This window comes from Ursus maritimus, unplaced genomic scaffold (assembly GCF_017311325.1).
Source record: "Ursus maritimus isolate PB19 unplaced genomic scaffold, ASM1731132v1 scaffold_27, whole genome shotgun sequence".
Classification (NCBI taxonomy): domain Eukaryota; kingdom Metazoa; phylum Chordata; class Mammalia; order Carnivora; family Ursidae; genus Ursus; species Ursus maritimus.
The window spans coordinates 180,671-196,667 of NW_024425230.1; the positions used below are offsets into that span (position 1 = coordinate 180,671).

A 15,997-nucleotide genomic window follows, 5' to 3' on the forward strand; every position below is an offset into this window, starting at 1 on the left:
ATGTGTGTGTGCACATGTGTATGTTCTTTATCCAGTTCTCTTGTATCGGCAGAGTCTATCAAAGTATCCTGTCCACAAGAACGGGAATCTAAAACTTTCCCCACTGACCATATTATTTTCATCTTTACAGTGCCAGTTTTTAGTACACAGCAGCTTCTTAATACCTGTGTGTTGAATGAATAGGTCTGTAAGTTGTACAGATAAAGCTAAAGTCAGCAGCATGAAACCAATAGAGAGATGTGTTTAAATGCAAAATATATTCATTGTTCCAATGGGTACATTAAAGAGTATGTGTACTAGTTCGCTGTGATTTTTATGAGAAAATGTGAAAATCCTGCCATTTCGAACGTGAATAAATGCACGTTTTAATAGCAAAACATCCTAATTTTAACTGTTGCAGCCGTTGAAGAAGATGGTGGAGAGAATTCGCAAGTTCCAAATTCTAAATGATGAGATCATTACTATCTTGGACAAGTACTTGAAGTCTGGTGATGGAGAAAGCACCCCCGTGGAGCATGTTCGCTGCTTTCAGCCACCTATCCACCAGTCCCTGGCCAGCAGCTGAGGACCTGTACTTCATGTTTTTGAAGAGTCCCAGTACTGACTGCATTTAATAACTATAAGGGCATGTTTTTCTTTCCATAAACGATTTAGCGAGATTTTTAGGGACTATTTTTCAGTATCTCTGTGCTTGTTAAAGGGGGTACTTTTCAATTTAAATGCTTAATTTTATAAAATTGACTTATTTTTCTAGACTAAAATTGTATATGCTTTTGGTGATTAGAAAGCCTGAGAATATTGGCTGATTGTTGCCATCATGTTCTTTCAGACTTACTTTCCATTTTTCTATGGAATGTTCCAACAGCTAGCTATGTCAAAGTGCTGCTGAGTTCATCCATTTATTCCTTAGCAAAGGATCAGTAATGTTTGGGGAAAGATTTATGGACTTAAGAAACTTACTACCAGCTCATTGTAATAAATGCACTACCAATTAAACTTAATGATGATTTAGCTTTTGTTTAGGGATTTTTCTGATGGTCTTTTATGAGTAACCTTTTCTAAGTCATTGTTCCCTCCTTTTTGTGTCAGTGTTTCAGAAAATAGTGAACTTGATTCCTCTGCTTCTACTAAATCCAGTTGTGACAGAATCTAATTTGTAAGGTATGATTTAAAGGTTACAGAAATAAAACTAGTAAAACTTATTTGTGTTTATTCATTTAGTGTTGTGACCCTGTGCCTTTACTTATCTGCATAGAGCTGGCCCAGGAGATCTGAGTCTAGATCACCTGCAGCCTTGCAAGAAGGGACAAGATCATGATAGGGAGTAACTGCCATATGGCTTTGGAAACAGAACACTAAAATCCAGCATCATACGTGCTACTGAAAATAAAGTCTGTGAACTATTCCACTGTCCTCTTTAACCCTGACTTACTATGAAATAGAACTGTCCTTTACCAAGTTACCTAAAAATGTTGCTTTTGGTAATGTGAATAACCCTGGGGCCAGCATTCTGCCACAGACTAAAGTAGTATCTGCTCACCCTATACCGAAGTATAGATTATGAGGAATTATGATTAATGGCTAAATTTAATTCATATTACTAAGTTCTCTAAAACTCAGTTATAAAGCAAATAATAGGTAGTAAACATTTATGTACAATTTCAAGTGCTGTAGGATGTTGAATTAGGAATTTATTAATGTATGCATTTTCTGAGGTGCCGTTATCACACCCATGGGGGTGAAAATTAGTTCTTACTCTATTAGGTACAAAGTGCAGGTATTATAGTACATAAACACATAGTATATCTGTGATATTAAGATTACATGGGGGAGGCAATCAGAAAAAAAAAGTCTACGAAAGCTCCTTAGAGGATTAAAAAATGCTGGGGAAAGGGAATTTATTTCACGAAACTTGTAGACCGGTAACTCTGCCCTGATAAATCCAGTGGAGAGTTGTGTGGTGGGACATTGGTGCCATCACCACTGTGAGGCTCCAGCAACCCCCAGGCAAGGACAGTGAGGCACCAGTGGTGACTGGTTACACAGTAGGGGTCAAGCTGTGTGACCTCGGCAGGAGCAGCACAGTGGGAACAAGCCATGTTCTTCCTCCTATGCAGGTGGAAATGGTCTACTTTTTAAAGTGCAATTCATTGCTATGATGATTGGTTCTGAAGCTGGATGGAGTTCATTATACTATTCTACCTTTTTGGCATACATTTGAAATTTTCCATAAACATTTTTTCATGGACATTTTTAGAAGACCACAATAGAGTATCTGAACAAATTCTAAAGCAAAGTAAAATACTGGGTACAAAGAAACCATATTTTACAAACATCTTGTTTGTTCTAAGCATTCAGACTTAGAACTGTTTCAACTTGTCTGTTTATTGTAACATGAGCTAAATTTAAGAAATTAGTCTTTTGACTTTATTTCCCAGAGTTGTTAAAAGATCTAAATGACAATATAACTCATTATGAAAATATAATGAAAAGTACAAGAGTTGATGTAAAATGGTAAATCAAGACTCCATACCAAGGGATTAAAGTGGAGAATAAAACCAGTCAGGCTGCAGTGTGACAGATGCAGGATGCGCTGGTTTAACAAGGCGCCATCAAGGAGTAGGAAGACCATCAAATGTGTGGTGAGAAGTCACAGTGTGAGAAACATCTCCCATCGGGCAACTTCTTCCCCTTTTTTGTTTGGTAAATTGAGTTTTTCTTCATTTAATAATTTAGGATTATCTTAAACATTTCAAAATTAAAATAATTCATCAAACAGGAGTCATTTTTATAAGTAAGGTAAGTCACAGGATAATGTATTAGGAAAATTTTGTTCCTTTTTAAATCAAAAAGCCTTCAAGGGATTGATGGAGTGGGGATGACAAATGTACGTTTCAGATTTTCATCACCAATGAAAAAATAAAGCATTTTTATAGACTTAAAACTGTCAGTGCATTTAGATTTTGGTGAAGGAAAAATTTAAAATACCTCTATAATAATAATATGTTAATAGAAATTGGCCATGTACTGAGGTCATTTTAGTGAGCTACCATCACGTAAATATAAGAAAAGTAATTTCTTGGTCCAAATCAGTGAAACTTTAAAAAGATTGTCTCTAGAGAACATTTTTTGAGAACGATGCTTTTTCAGACACATTCTGATATTCAAATTCACTTTATAACACAATTATAGATTAATCTTTTAATTACATTTTTCTTAAAAAGCTGTGAGATTTCCGTTTCTTCGGGAGATATTTTCACCACTGTGTTGTTCAATTCCACAGGTTAAGCTTTCTTCATTATTATTAAGAACTTCATACATGTTAGAGAGATTGCCATTCATTGCTTTTTCGTCTTTTCGAAAAGACACAGGGAGACTTGCTAGACTAAAGCTGACGTCTTTAAAGGCATGCAACAAGAATATTCCCACAATGATTGTAAAGAAGCCACTCAAAGTACCAAGGACATCATTAACAGACATATCTTGCCACTCCTTAAAAAGAATAGCTGAACAAGTTAAAACTGATGTTGTAAAGAATACGTAATATATGGGAGTCACGATGGAAGTGCTGAATATATCCAGGGCCCTGTTCAGGTAATTAATCTGCGTGCTCACACAGACTATAAGGCTCAGCAGCAGAATCCAGGCCAGGGGATGTCGCAGCACAGGCTTTCCAGCAAACAGCTCTTTGATAGCAATGCCCAGGCCCTTAACACAGGAGACTGAGAGCGCTCCAATTACAGAGCAGATTGTTATGTACACAAGAATGTTTGTCTGTCCATGGCGAGGTCCCACCACAAAGATTAGTATCAATGACACAATGACCACAAGCGTTGCAAAGACCACAAAACCTGGAGGAGGTAAAGAAAAGTTGTATTTAGTCAAATGCGTACATACTAAAAAAAAAAACCCTGAGAATACAAAACAAATATTAATAGGAAGGAGAAAAGGTGTGGCCTTAAAATAAATATTAGCTTTCTTTTGCTGCCCCAGCAAAAGTGCACTCATAAAAACATACATATACTGGAAGATTACACTATGCTTCATATGCATAAACTTACATCACTAACATTTTTAACATGGCATCTTAGGCCTCATGATAATCAGATCATAGAAAATGGAGACCAGGTTTAGATCACAGAAAACGGTGATGATTTGCAGCTATCTACTCTAGAATATCTACTTCCCACCCACAGGAATGCTCTAACTCCAAGAATGGAAACAATCAAACTAGTGGAGAAAAATCCCGAGATGACCTTAAACATTCAACAATTTACAGATGCTAAAAAGAACAGCAGTTATGAATCAAGTTTGTCCTAAAAGGAGTACATTTTTTAAATATTTAGAGACAACCACTGCGGTAAATATAGCAAAATCAATAAGAGAATCAAAAATACTGTCAGGGTTCTGGTTGAATATGGAGAACTGAACCCAGCATGGTACTAGCTAACAACTGTGTAGCACCATAGCCCAGGTACTTTTCTCAGCAATTTGCACTGACTAACTCATTTAATCCTCACATCCACCCTATAATATAGACACCATCATCTGCATTTTAAGATGAGGAAACTGAGCCACAGAAGTCACACGAATTTATTCTGTTCCCTCCTTAAACTCTGCCGATAAAATAAACAGTAACAGGACTTTTAAGGAAGCGAACATACAAAAACAGGAACGGGTTGGGGCGCCTGGGTGACACAGCGGTTGAGCGTCTGCCTTCGGCTCAGGGCGTGATCCCGGCATTATGGGATCGAGCCCCACATCAGGCTCCTCTGCTATGAGCCTGCTTCTTCATCTCCCACTCCCCCTGCTTGTGTTCCCTCTCTCGCTGGCTGTCTCTATCTCTGTTGAATAAATAAATAAAATCTTTAAAAAAAAAAAAAAAAACAGGAACGGGTAAAGGAGATGATAGCAACAATATTATGGAAGCCAGAAAGCAGAAGATAAACTCACAACTGCTATAACACATCCAAGAAAGCTGAATCCCACATCAACAATGATGAAAGATGGGAAAGTAATTCCGTTTGCAGCACAGAACACTCCAAAGATGCAATGTACCTCTGGAAGTGGGGTAAAGGAGAGACAAAAACAGGAGACCTGGCTGAAAGTCTATTAAAGAAGCATTAAGACCCCAGGAACCCTGCTCAGTTCTGAACATCTGAGTGACTGCAATTCTTGCCACAGCAAACTGGAGTACTTTGGCCAGTTATGTGTAGGTGCCACAATAAAACAGAGAGTTGGGTAAGGTCTAGGTCTATGACATTAACTCCTCCTTTCCCACTCAACTCCTAGGACTCAGGCAGGAGACTTTGCTGGGGATCTGACAAGCCTGATTTCTGAAGGCAGCCAAGGATCACCAGGAGAGGCACCAAAACAAACAGAAAAACACGAAGCCTTTGTTTGCTCAGTGTAGACAGAGGAAAACTTCGGAACAGATAAATCACCATCCAACAAAAATAATAATTACTATTAATAAATCTTCAGAGAGAATGATGAAATACCAGAGCAATCAAAACATCTGGAACTTGAAAGGTGAAAATCTGGAGAAAAAGACAAGGTCAATACTCACCTCTGCTTTCTCCCTTGTGATGACTGTCAATTCTAAAGCAGGGAATAAAGAGGGGCATAAACACCAGCAGAAAGTGGTGACCTGGAGCTTGTGGAAGTTTCAGTGGACTAGGTAAAAATAAAAACTTGGAATTTTGGGCTGCCTAAGCAGCTGGGACACAAGGGGCTAAGATTCCAGAAGGAAGGGGGCGCCTGGGTAGCGCAGTCGTTAAGCGTCTGCCTTTGGCTCAGGGCGTGATCCCGGCTTTCCGGGATCGAGTCCCACATCGGGCTCCTCGGCTGGGAGCCTGCTTCTTCCTCTCCCACTCCCCTGCTGTGTTCCCTCTCTTGCTGGCTGTCTCTCTGTCACATAAATAAATAAAATCTTTAAAAAAAAAAAAAAAGATTCCAGAAGGAAGGAACTCTAGAGAAGTTGAGCCCAAGTTTCTGTGTGCAACTCCCCTTAAGGCACTTGTGTGCACAGAAGCTGTACACGCCTAGGTCTGAGAAACCATGTAGACAGCCTGGTGAAAATGCCAGAGAGCTGAGTGAAGACACCCGCGTCTTGGAATGCTGACAGAGACACTGCCATGCAAAGTTCACCCAGATGGTGGGTCCAAGTAAACATCCCAGGCTTTCACAGTTGAGAGAAAGAAGGGCTACGATTAAGAATATGGGCAAAATGGAAAGAAACCAGTCTCAACAAAGCGTGAAGAAACACTTCAAGTTAAAGGTGATCTACTGTACTTATATCTGCCCAACAGAAGAAATTTAGGTTCTTTCTGAAAGAATAAAACATCACTCATAGTCTTTACACTTTTTAATATTCTATGTCCAGCATTTATGTGAAACTGCCTAAAGACAAAACTAAATGACTGAAAACAAAAGAAAAAACAGAGCCCAAAAATAATCCTGATATTGAAGTTTGCAGAAAGACTTTTATTTTATTTTTAAAGATTTTATTTATTTATTCGACAGAGATAGAGACAGCCAGCGAGAGAGGGAACACAAGCAGGGGGAGTGGGAGAGGAAGAAGCAAGCTCCCAGCGGAGGAGCCTGATGTGGGGCTCGATCCCAGGACTCTGGGATAATGCCCAGAGCCGAAGGCAGACGCTTAATGACTGAGCCACCCAGGCGCCCCTGCAGAAAAACTTTTAAATAAACAGGACTCTCTGGGGACTTGCTACACAACACAACACATATGGTTGACAATTGTGTACTGTCCATACGCAAAATGTTGAAGGTGAATTTCATGTTATTTATTTATTTTTTTTGGACACACACACACAACCAAAGAGCAAAAGCAAGCTCCTGAAAATTAAAAATGTAACAGCAGAAATAAAAACTCAAAAGTAGGGCTGGGAACACAAAACTGAGGAAATCTCCCAAAAGACAGAGCTAAAAGGAAAAAGTGGTAAAAACAGGGGAGAAAAATATATATAAGAAAAGTCATTGTATATTTCAGGAGGTCCAATCAACAGAAGAGTAAGACAAGTTTCACAAAAAGAAAACAAAGAATATCAAAGAATGAATCTGATTTCCTAAAATAGAATACACATTTACAAATTTTTAAAAAATCCATCAAGTACCTAGCACAGTGGATAAAAAGTAGCCCACATCTAGGTACCTCAGTGGAAAATTTCAGCTCCGAAGAGGACATCCTAAAGGTTGCTAAAGACAAAATATGGGTCACATATAAAAGATAAAGAATCAATTGTGTTTGATTTCTTAGCAACACTGGAAGTGAGAAGACAATGAGGTTACATAGATTAAAGACATTTTTATATATACAAGGTCTTAAAAAGTCTCAACTCTTCCTTGCCTTTCCTGTCTCCTACAATAGTGGCCCCAACCAAAATGAGGGAGCAAACCTAGGATTCAGAGCCAAGAAAAAAAGAGAAAGTGAAGGGGATCCTTCAGGATGCTGATGACGTAAAGTCCACAATGACAAATGTGCTGGCGGTTCAAGACACCAGTCTGGACTAAGGCCAAATAAGACTCTGGGAGAAATTTCCAGAAGATATGAAATTGCAGAATACCTAATGTGTTTGAAATTACTGAGGGCAGAAATAAGACCACTGGAGAAGAGTTTCAGGATGGATTGATAAAGTCAGAGAAAAGTGATCAAAGATCATTATCAGTTAAGAAAAAACATAAACAAGGAAGGAAAAGTAGTTGTATCATATGGCTCAGCTGGGAAAAAAAGTTATATAGTGATTGTAAGGTAAATACGTCATTTAAACAAAACCAGGTAGATACAGTAGATACTGGATGTAACAGATGATGCCTAAAGCCAAAGAGAGTAGCAGCAGTATAAGCATTTATTTAGAGACAAAGAGTTAAAGAACAAAATAAACAAGGCGTTTAGGGCTGGTGGAAGCGAAAATGACAATTATTTTTCATAAGCTATGTAGAACAATTTGCCTCTTTACATGCACATAAAATTCTGGTTAAAATAAAAACTAAATTGAAAAGTAAAAAGTAAGACTGATAAAGTTTTTGTTTCTTACCTGGATCTCCCAGCTTGTGAGACATTTCATTTAAAGTCTCAATCTCCTCTTCTTTTGGAGCATGAATGATCATACTTGTAGATCCTAGAATACTTAGCAAACATCCAATTTTCCCATGAAGATTAAGTCTTTCATTTAGAAAGTATGAAGAAAGAATGGCACTAAAATGGGGAATGGGGGGTGGAGAATATTAAAATAATCAACCACTTTTCTCATTTTTAAATATCAACACAACACAGAATTTAAATTATTAAAACACTAAGACACTGTGAACTTGCAAAGATTCTTTGGCTTTCAGACTAGGTAAAGAAAAGGCACATTCATTCATAAAATGAAAGTTTCCGGCAAAACAATGGTTTCTTCATACATTAAACTAGTATAGTTACCATATTTCTACTGTAGAAAATCATTATGAAATTTACACTAAATGGAGCTGCAGTACAAATTTATAACCTAATTAAGAAAACCAATGCTTAAAATTTGCTCAATTTTAATTTATCCATACTGGTTGATGCATCCTTCCTATGTGTTCATGTAATTCTATATAATTTGCCTATTAAATTATCAAGTTTTAATACTTTATACCCAGTTTTAACCAAACCTAAAAAATATATAATGTAAACCTATAAATACAACATAACATAGAGAAAATTAAGGGTGAAAGGCATGTACCACAATACATCTTCATATACTACAGATTATACAGTATCTTGAAAAATTATGTAACTTACATATAATATTGATTTATACACACAGAACACTATCTTGGGGGAAAACAAAGATTTAAAAAACCTATCAATCAATCAATCAACTTTGAAAATAGTAACCAAAATCCAAACTTCAATATGGGTTTAGCTGTCTGGGCTTATCATTAAAACATCAGAAAAAGGACAAGTCTTGGACTGCTCCTTCCAAAGGAGTACCCCAGAGCAGTCTGTAGAGGCACATAAACTTGCACCAATCATTGTTTTTCTGTAGGTATAGAAACTGATTTATCACCAACCACCATCTACCAAAGTGTACATGTCTCAAATGTTCAGTGTTATGACAAGACCAACTGGAGATTTTAAAAAATTGTAATAAAAGTACAACTACTGCTGCTCTGAATACAAGCAAGACAAAGCATATAAGCATTTACTCCTACAAATTGACAGCATGCCTGTGCACCAAAGATAACCCTTTAAAAGCAAATTACTACGCAGCTTAAAAAAAAAAAGTTTTCAAGATTGTTTAAATGTAAATTACGCTGAGCATGCGTACCTAGATGGCACTGAATGCTTTATGGACTAATATACTGACTACTGTTCCTACACACGAAGCATAGCATCCTTACCTTACTAGGACGCTGAGAGCTCCTAATGGAGTCACTAGGGTGGCTGGTGCAAAGGCATATGCAGCAAAGTTGGCCACCTCACCTGCTCCCACTTGGAGACAGACAACAAAAGAAAACTCTCAGAGCAAATCATTCAAAATGGAAATGCCTGCATTTTATTTTCATATACAGTTGACCCTTGAACTTAACAAGAGTTTAAACTTTAAGCATCCACTGGTGTGGATTTTTAACAGCACCGTAAATGTATTTTGTATGATTTTCTTTTCTCTAGTTTATTGTTTAGAATACAGTATATAATACATATAACATACAAAGTATGTGTTAATCAACTAAGTTACTGGTTAAGGATTCCGGTCAATACTACACTAATGGTAAAGTTTTTGGGGAGTCAAGAGTTATATGCAGATTTTCAACTGCACAGGGGGTCAATGCCCCTAATTCCCATATTGTTGAAGGGTCCAATGTATATATATATATTTTTTTTTATATGCTACTTCAATGTATTTAGTAATTTATTTTCTCCCATCTATGCATAAGGGTTCTCCTGTAAATTATCAACATTAGAATAGAATCCAAACTTTAATTTTAATTGAAGAGATCCAATTTATGCTTACATATAGATTTTTAAAAAACTTTTAATATACTTACGTCCTATCACAACAAATACAAATCAATTAAAAGCAGCTAAAACTGTGTGAAAACACTTCTCCTAAGTCTTTTTCACTAGTTTTTTCAAAAGACACCCGTAGGTACTTACAATGTGCCAGACGCTGTTCTAGGATCAGGAAATACAGCCGACAGCAAAAGAAAAATACTGTTCTCCTGAGCACCCAGGTGACTCAGCTGGTTAAGCAACTGCCTTAGGCCAGCTCAGCAGGGAGTCTGCTTGTCCCTCTCCCTCTGGCCCTCCTATCTGCTTGTGCTCACTCTCTCTCTCATGCTCTCTCAATAAGTAAAAATCATTAAAAAATTAAAATTAAAAAAAAAATACTGTTCTCCTAAAAATTTACATTTAAGTGACGGAAAATAGGCAAAATACATGGCAAGTGGTTAACCATGCAGTGTAGAAAGGAATGAATGTGGTGAAGGCAGGATTTTGGACATGAACCTTCTGTGGTTAAAAACATTAGTCATTTTTTTTGGAAGAAACTCAAACACTTGGAAACTAAGAACCATCCTGCTTAAGAATGATTGGGTAAACCAGGAAATTAAAAATCAATTTAAACAATTTATGGACACCAACGAGAATGAAAACACAACGGTCCAAAACCTATGGGATACTGCAAAGGCAGTCCTAATGGGGAAATACATAGCCATCCAAACCTCACTCAAAAGAATAGAAAAATCTAAAATGCAGTTTTTATATTCTCACTTCAAGAAGCTGGAGCTGGAACAGAAGAACAGGCCTAACCCAGGCACGAGAAAGCAGTTGATCAAGATTAGAGCAGAGATCAATGAATTAGAAACCAGGAGCACAGTAGAGCAGATCAACAGAACTAGAAGCTGGTTCATTGAAAGAATAAATAAGACTGATAAGCCACTGGCCAGACTCACTCAAACGAATAGAAAAAGGACCCAAATTAATAAAATTATGAATGAAAGGGGAGAGGTCACAACCAACACCAATGAAATAGGAAGGATCACTAGAAACTTTTATCAACAGCTTTATGCCAATAAATTAAACAACCTGGAAGAAATGGATGCCTTCCTGGAAACCTATAACTACCAAGACTGAAACAGGAAGAAATTGATTTTTTAAAAAGACTGATTAATTATGAAGAGATTGCCACAGTGATCAAAACCTTCCAAAAACCAAGAGTCCATGATCACAAAGACAGCATGGTACTGGCACAAAAACAGACACATAGACCAATGGAACAGAATAGAGAGCCCAGAAATGGACCCTCGGCTCTTTGGGCAACTAATCTTTGACAAAGCAGGAAAAAACATCCGGTGGGAAAAAGACAGTCTCTTCAATAAATGGTGCTGGGAAAATTGGACAGCTACATGCAAGAGAATGAAACTTGACCACTATCTCACACCATACACAAAAATAAACTCCAAATGGATGAAAGACCTCGATGTGAGACAGGAATCCATCAAAATCCTAGAGGAGAACATAGGCAACAACCTCTACGACATTGGCCAAAGCAACCTTTTTCATGACACATCCCCAAAGGCAAGAGAAACAAAAGATAAAATGAATTTATGGGACTTCATCAAGATTAAAAGTTTCTGCACAGCCAAGGAAACAGTCAGAAAAACTAAGAGGCAGCCCACGGAATGGGAGAATATATTTGCAAATGATACTACAGATAAAGGACTGGTATCCAAGATCTACAAAGAACTTCTCAAACTCAATACACGAGAAACAAATAAACAAATCAAAAAATGGGCAGAAGATATGAACAGACACTTTTCCAATGAAGACATACAAATGGCTAACAGACACATGAAAAAATGTTCAAAATCATTAGCCATCAAGGAAATTCAAATCAAAACCACACTGAGATACCACCTTACGCCAGTTAGAATGGCAAAAATAGACAAGGCAAGAAACAACAATTGTTGGAGAGGATGTGGAGAAAGGGGATCCCTCCTACATTGTTGGTGGGAATGCAAGTTGGTACAGCCACTCTGGAAAACAGTGTGGAGGTCCCTTAAAAAGTTAAAAATTGAGCTCCCCTATGATCCAGCCATTGCACTACTGGGTATTTACCCCAAAGATACAGACGTAGTGAAGAGAAGGGCCATATGCACCCCAATGTTCATAGCAGCAATGTCCACAATAGCTAAATCGTGGAAGGAGCCGAGATGCCCTTCAACAGATGACTGGATTAAGAAGTTGTGGTCCATATATACAATGGAATATTACTCAGCTATCAGAAAGAACGAGTTCTCAACATTTGCTACAACATGGACAGCACTGGAGGAGATAATGCTAAGTGAAATAAGTCAAGCAGAGAAAGACAACTATCATATGATTTCTCTCATCTATGGAACATAAGAACTAGAATGATCAGTAGGGGAAGAAAGGGATAAAGAAAGGGGGGGTAATCAGAAGGGGGAATGAAACATGAGAGACTATGGACTATGAGAAACAAACTGAGGACTTCAGAGGGGAGGAGGGTGGGGGAATGGGATAAGCTGGGGATGGGTAGTAAGGAGGGCACGTATTGCATGGTGCACTGGGTGTTATACAGAACTAATGAATCATTGAGCCTTACATCGGAAACCGGGGATGTACTGTATGGTGACTAACATAATATAATAAAAAATCATTAAAAAAAAAAAAAAAAAAAGAAGCAGAAAGGAAAACTACCAAACTCATTCTATGAGGCCAGTATGACCTTGATCCCCAACCCAGGCAAAGACCCCATCAAAAAGGAGAATTACAGACTGATATCCCTGATGAATATGGACGCCAAAATTCTCAACAAGATCCTAGCTAATAGGATCCAACAGCACATTAAAAGGATCATCCATCATGACCAAGTGGGATTCATCCCTGGGATGGAAGGGTGGTTCAACATTTGCAAATTGATCAGTGTGATAGATCACATCAACAAGAAAAGAGTGAAGAACCATATGATCCTCTCAATTGATGCACAAAAAGCATGTGGCAAAATACAGCATCCTTGCAGGAAAGGATTGAAACACTTCAGAGTGTAGGGACAGAGGGTACATTTCTCAATTTCATAAAAACCATCTATGAAAAGCCTACAGCAAAAATCATTCTCAATGGGGAAAAGTTGTGAACCTTTCCCTTAAGATCAGGAACATGACGAGGATGCCCACTCTTGCCACTATTATTCAACATAGTACTAGAAGTCCTTGCAACAGCAATCAGAGAACAAAAAGGGATAAAAGGTATTCAAATCAGCAAAGAAGTCAAACTGTCTCTCTTCGCAGATGACATGATACTCTTTATAGAAAACCTAAAAGACTCCACCCTCAAACTACTAGAAGTTATAGAGCAATTCAGTAATGTGGCAGGACACAAAATCAATGCTCAGAAATCAGTTGCATTTCTATACACGAACAATGAGTCTGAAGAAAGAGAAATTAGGGAATCTATTCCATTTACCATACCACCAAAAATCGTATGATATCTCAGAATCAACTTGACCAGAGAGATAAAGGATCTATACTCTAGAAACTATAAATCACTCTTGAAAGACATTGAAGAAGACACAAAAAGATGGAAAAACATTCCATGTTCATGGATTGGAAGAATAAACATAGTTAAAATGTCTATGCTACCCACAGCAATCTACACTTTCAATGCCATCCCGATCAAACCACCAATGACATTTTTCAAAGAGCTGAACAAATAGCCCTTAAATTTGTGTGGAACCAGAAAAGGCCCCACAACGTCAAGGAATTGCTGGAAAGGAAAAATAAAGCTGGGGGCATCACGTTGCCAGATTTCAAGCTATACTACAAAGCTGTCATCACAAAGACAGCATGGTCTTGGCACAAAAACAGACACATAGACCAATGGAACAGAATAGACTCTCAGAAATGGACCCTCAGCTCTTTGGGCAACTAATCCTTGACAAAGCAAGAAAAAACATCCAGTGGAAAAAAGACAGTCTCTTCAATCAATGGTGCTGGGAAAATTGGACAGCTACATGCAAAAGAATGAAACTTGACCACTCTCTCACACCATACACAAAGATAAACTCCAAAGGGATGAAAGACCTCGATGTGATACAGGAATCCATCAAAATCCTAGAGAAGAACATAGGCAGCAACCTCTATGACATCAGCCACAGCAACCTTTTTCATGACACATCTCCAAAGGCAAGAGAAACAAAAGAAAAAATGAATTTGTGGGACTTCATCAAGATAAAAAGCTTCTGCACAGCCAAGGAAACAGTCCAAAAAACTAAGAGGCAGCCCAAGGAATGGGAGAAGATGATTGCAAATGACACTACAGATAAAAGAATAGTACCAGGATCTACAAAGGGCTTCTCAAACTCAACACACGTGAAACAAATAATCAAAGCAAAAAATGGGCAGACGATATGAACAGACACTTTTCCAATGAAGACATACAAATGGCTAACAGACCCATGAAAAAATGTTCAAAATTATTAGGCATCAGGGAAATTCAAATCAAAACCACACTGAGATACCACCTTACGCCAGTTAGAATGGCAAAAACGGACAAGGCCGGAAACAACAAATGTTGGAGAGGACGTGGAGAAAGGGGATCCTTCTTACATTGTTGGTGGGAATGCAAGTTGGTAAAGCCACTTTGGAAAACAGTGTGGAGGTCCCTTACAAAGTTAAAAATTGAGCTACCCTATGATCCAGCCATTGCACTACTGGGTATTTACCCCAAACATACAGATGTAGTGAAGAGAAGGGCCAGATGCACCCCAATGTCCATAGCAGCATTGTCCACAATAGCTAAATCGTGGAAGGAGCCGAGATGCCCTTCAACAGATGACTGGATTAAGAAGATGTGGTCCATATATACACTGGAATATTACTCAGCCATCAAAAAGAACAATTTCTCAACATTTGCTTCAACATGGATGGGACTGGAGGAGATCATGCTAAGTGAAATAAGTCAAGCAGAGAAAGACAATTATCATATGGTTTCACTCATTTATGGAACATAGAAGTAGGAAGATCGGTAGGAGAAGAAAGGGAAGAAGAAAGGGGGGGTAAACAGAATGGGGAATAAACCATGAGAGACTATGGACTCTGGGAAACTAACTGAGGGCTTCAGAGAGGAAGGGGGGTGAGGGAATGGGATAGGCTGGTGATGGGTATTAAGGAGGGCACGTATTGCATGGTGCTCTGGGTGTTATACGCAAGTAATGAATCATGGAAATTTACATAAAAAACTAGGGATGTACTGTATGGTGACTAACATAATAAAAAATTATTAGAAAAAGTCATAAAAAATTAAATTAAAAAATTAGTCATTTTTTAGTATTCTGTAATTTACCTTTTTATTCTTTTATACTCTTGACCAAAAGTTCTTAATTGTAATGTCAAATTTTAAAATATTTTCCTTTGTGGTTGGTGCTTCTTACAAATTGTATGACAAATCCTTTTTAATTTTTTATTTTAATTCCAGTATAGTTAACATACAGTGTTATGTTAGTTTCAGGTGTACGATATAGTGATTTGACAATTCTATACATTATTCAGTGCTTAAGTGTACACTTAATCCCCTATCTTACCCATTTCTTGTATGAGAGATCTCTCTTGAAATTCTTTGTTCTCTAAATTGTTTAGTGTTCCACCTTTCACATTTAAGCTTATGAACCACCTTAAGTTGGTCTTTATTTATGGACTGCAGTAGAAATCAAATTTTAATTTTTCCATATGGACTGTTACAACAATACTTACTGAAAAGCACATTTCCCTATTTCAATACCACCTTCATAATAACTATACTATCTGTGGGTGTTTCAGGGATCTCCACTGTATTGTGTTGGTTTATGTATTCTGGCACAGTACCATACTGACTTAATTCGTGTAGCTTCATAATAAAGCTCGATACCCAGTAGAGCAAATACTTTCATCTCTTAATATCTTTGCTTTGGCAAACAATAGCAAAAATGAGGTTTTAGGACTTCATCAA

The 15,997-nt window shown here is 37.7% G+C and overlaps 2 protein-coding genes across 9 annotated transcripts in view; one reads left to right on the top strand and one right to left on the bottom strand.

The window, feature by feature from the left end:
* Window positions 1-1,202, top strand: part of CYFIP1 (cytoplasmic FMR1 interacting protein 1) — a 129,360-nt gene extending 128,158 nt beyond the window's left edge. For both annotated transcript variants that reach the window (XM_040642643.1, XM_040642642.1), the window contains one exon: window positions 401-1,202. In XM_040642643.1, the coding sequence (XP_040498577.1) occupies window positions 401-565 (165 nt within the window). In that variant the 3' untranslated portion in view covers window positions 566-1,202. The remainder of the gene's footprint in view (window positions 1-400) is intronic.
* A 469-nt stretch (window positions 1,203-1,671) lies between these two features.
* The window catches only part of NIPA2 (NIPA magnesium transporter 2), a 32,901-nt gene continuing 18,575 nt past the window's right edge, over window positions 1,672-15,997 (bottom strand). For all 7 annotated transcript variants that reach the window (XM_040642647.1, XM_040642646.1, XM_008706328.2 and 4 more), the window contains 3 exons: window positions 9,391-9,481; window positions 8,058-8,218; window positions 1,672-3,851 (listed from right to left, as the gene is read on the bottom strand). In XM_040642647.1, coding sequence (XP_040498581.1) covers window positions 3,217-3,851; window positions 8,058-8,218; window positions 9,391-9,481 — 887 coding nt within the window. In that variant the 3' untranslated portion in view covers window positions 1,672-3,216. The remainder of the gene's footprint in view (window positions 3,852-8,057; window positions 8,219-9,390; window positions 9,482-15,997) is intronic.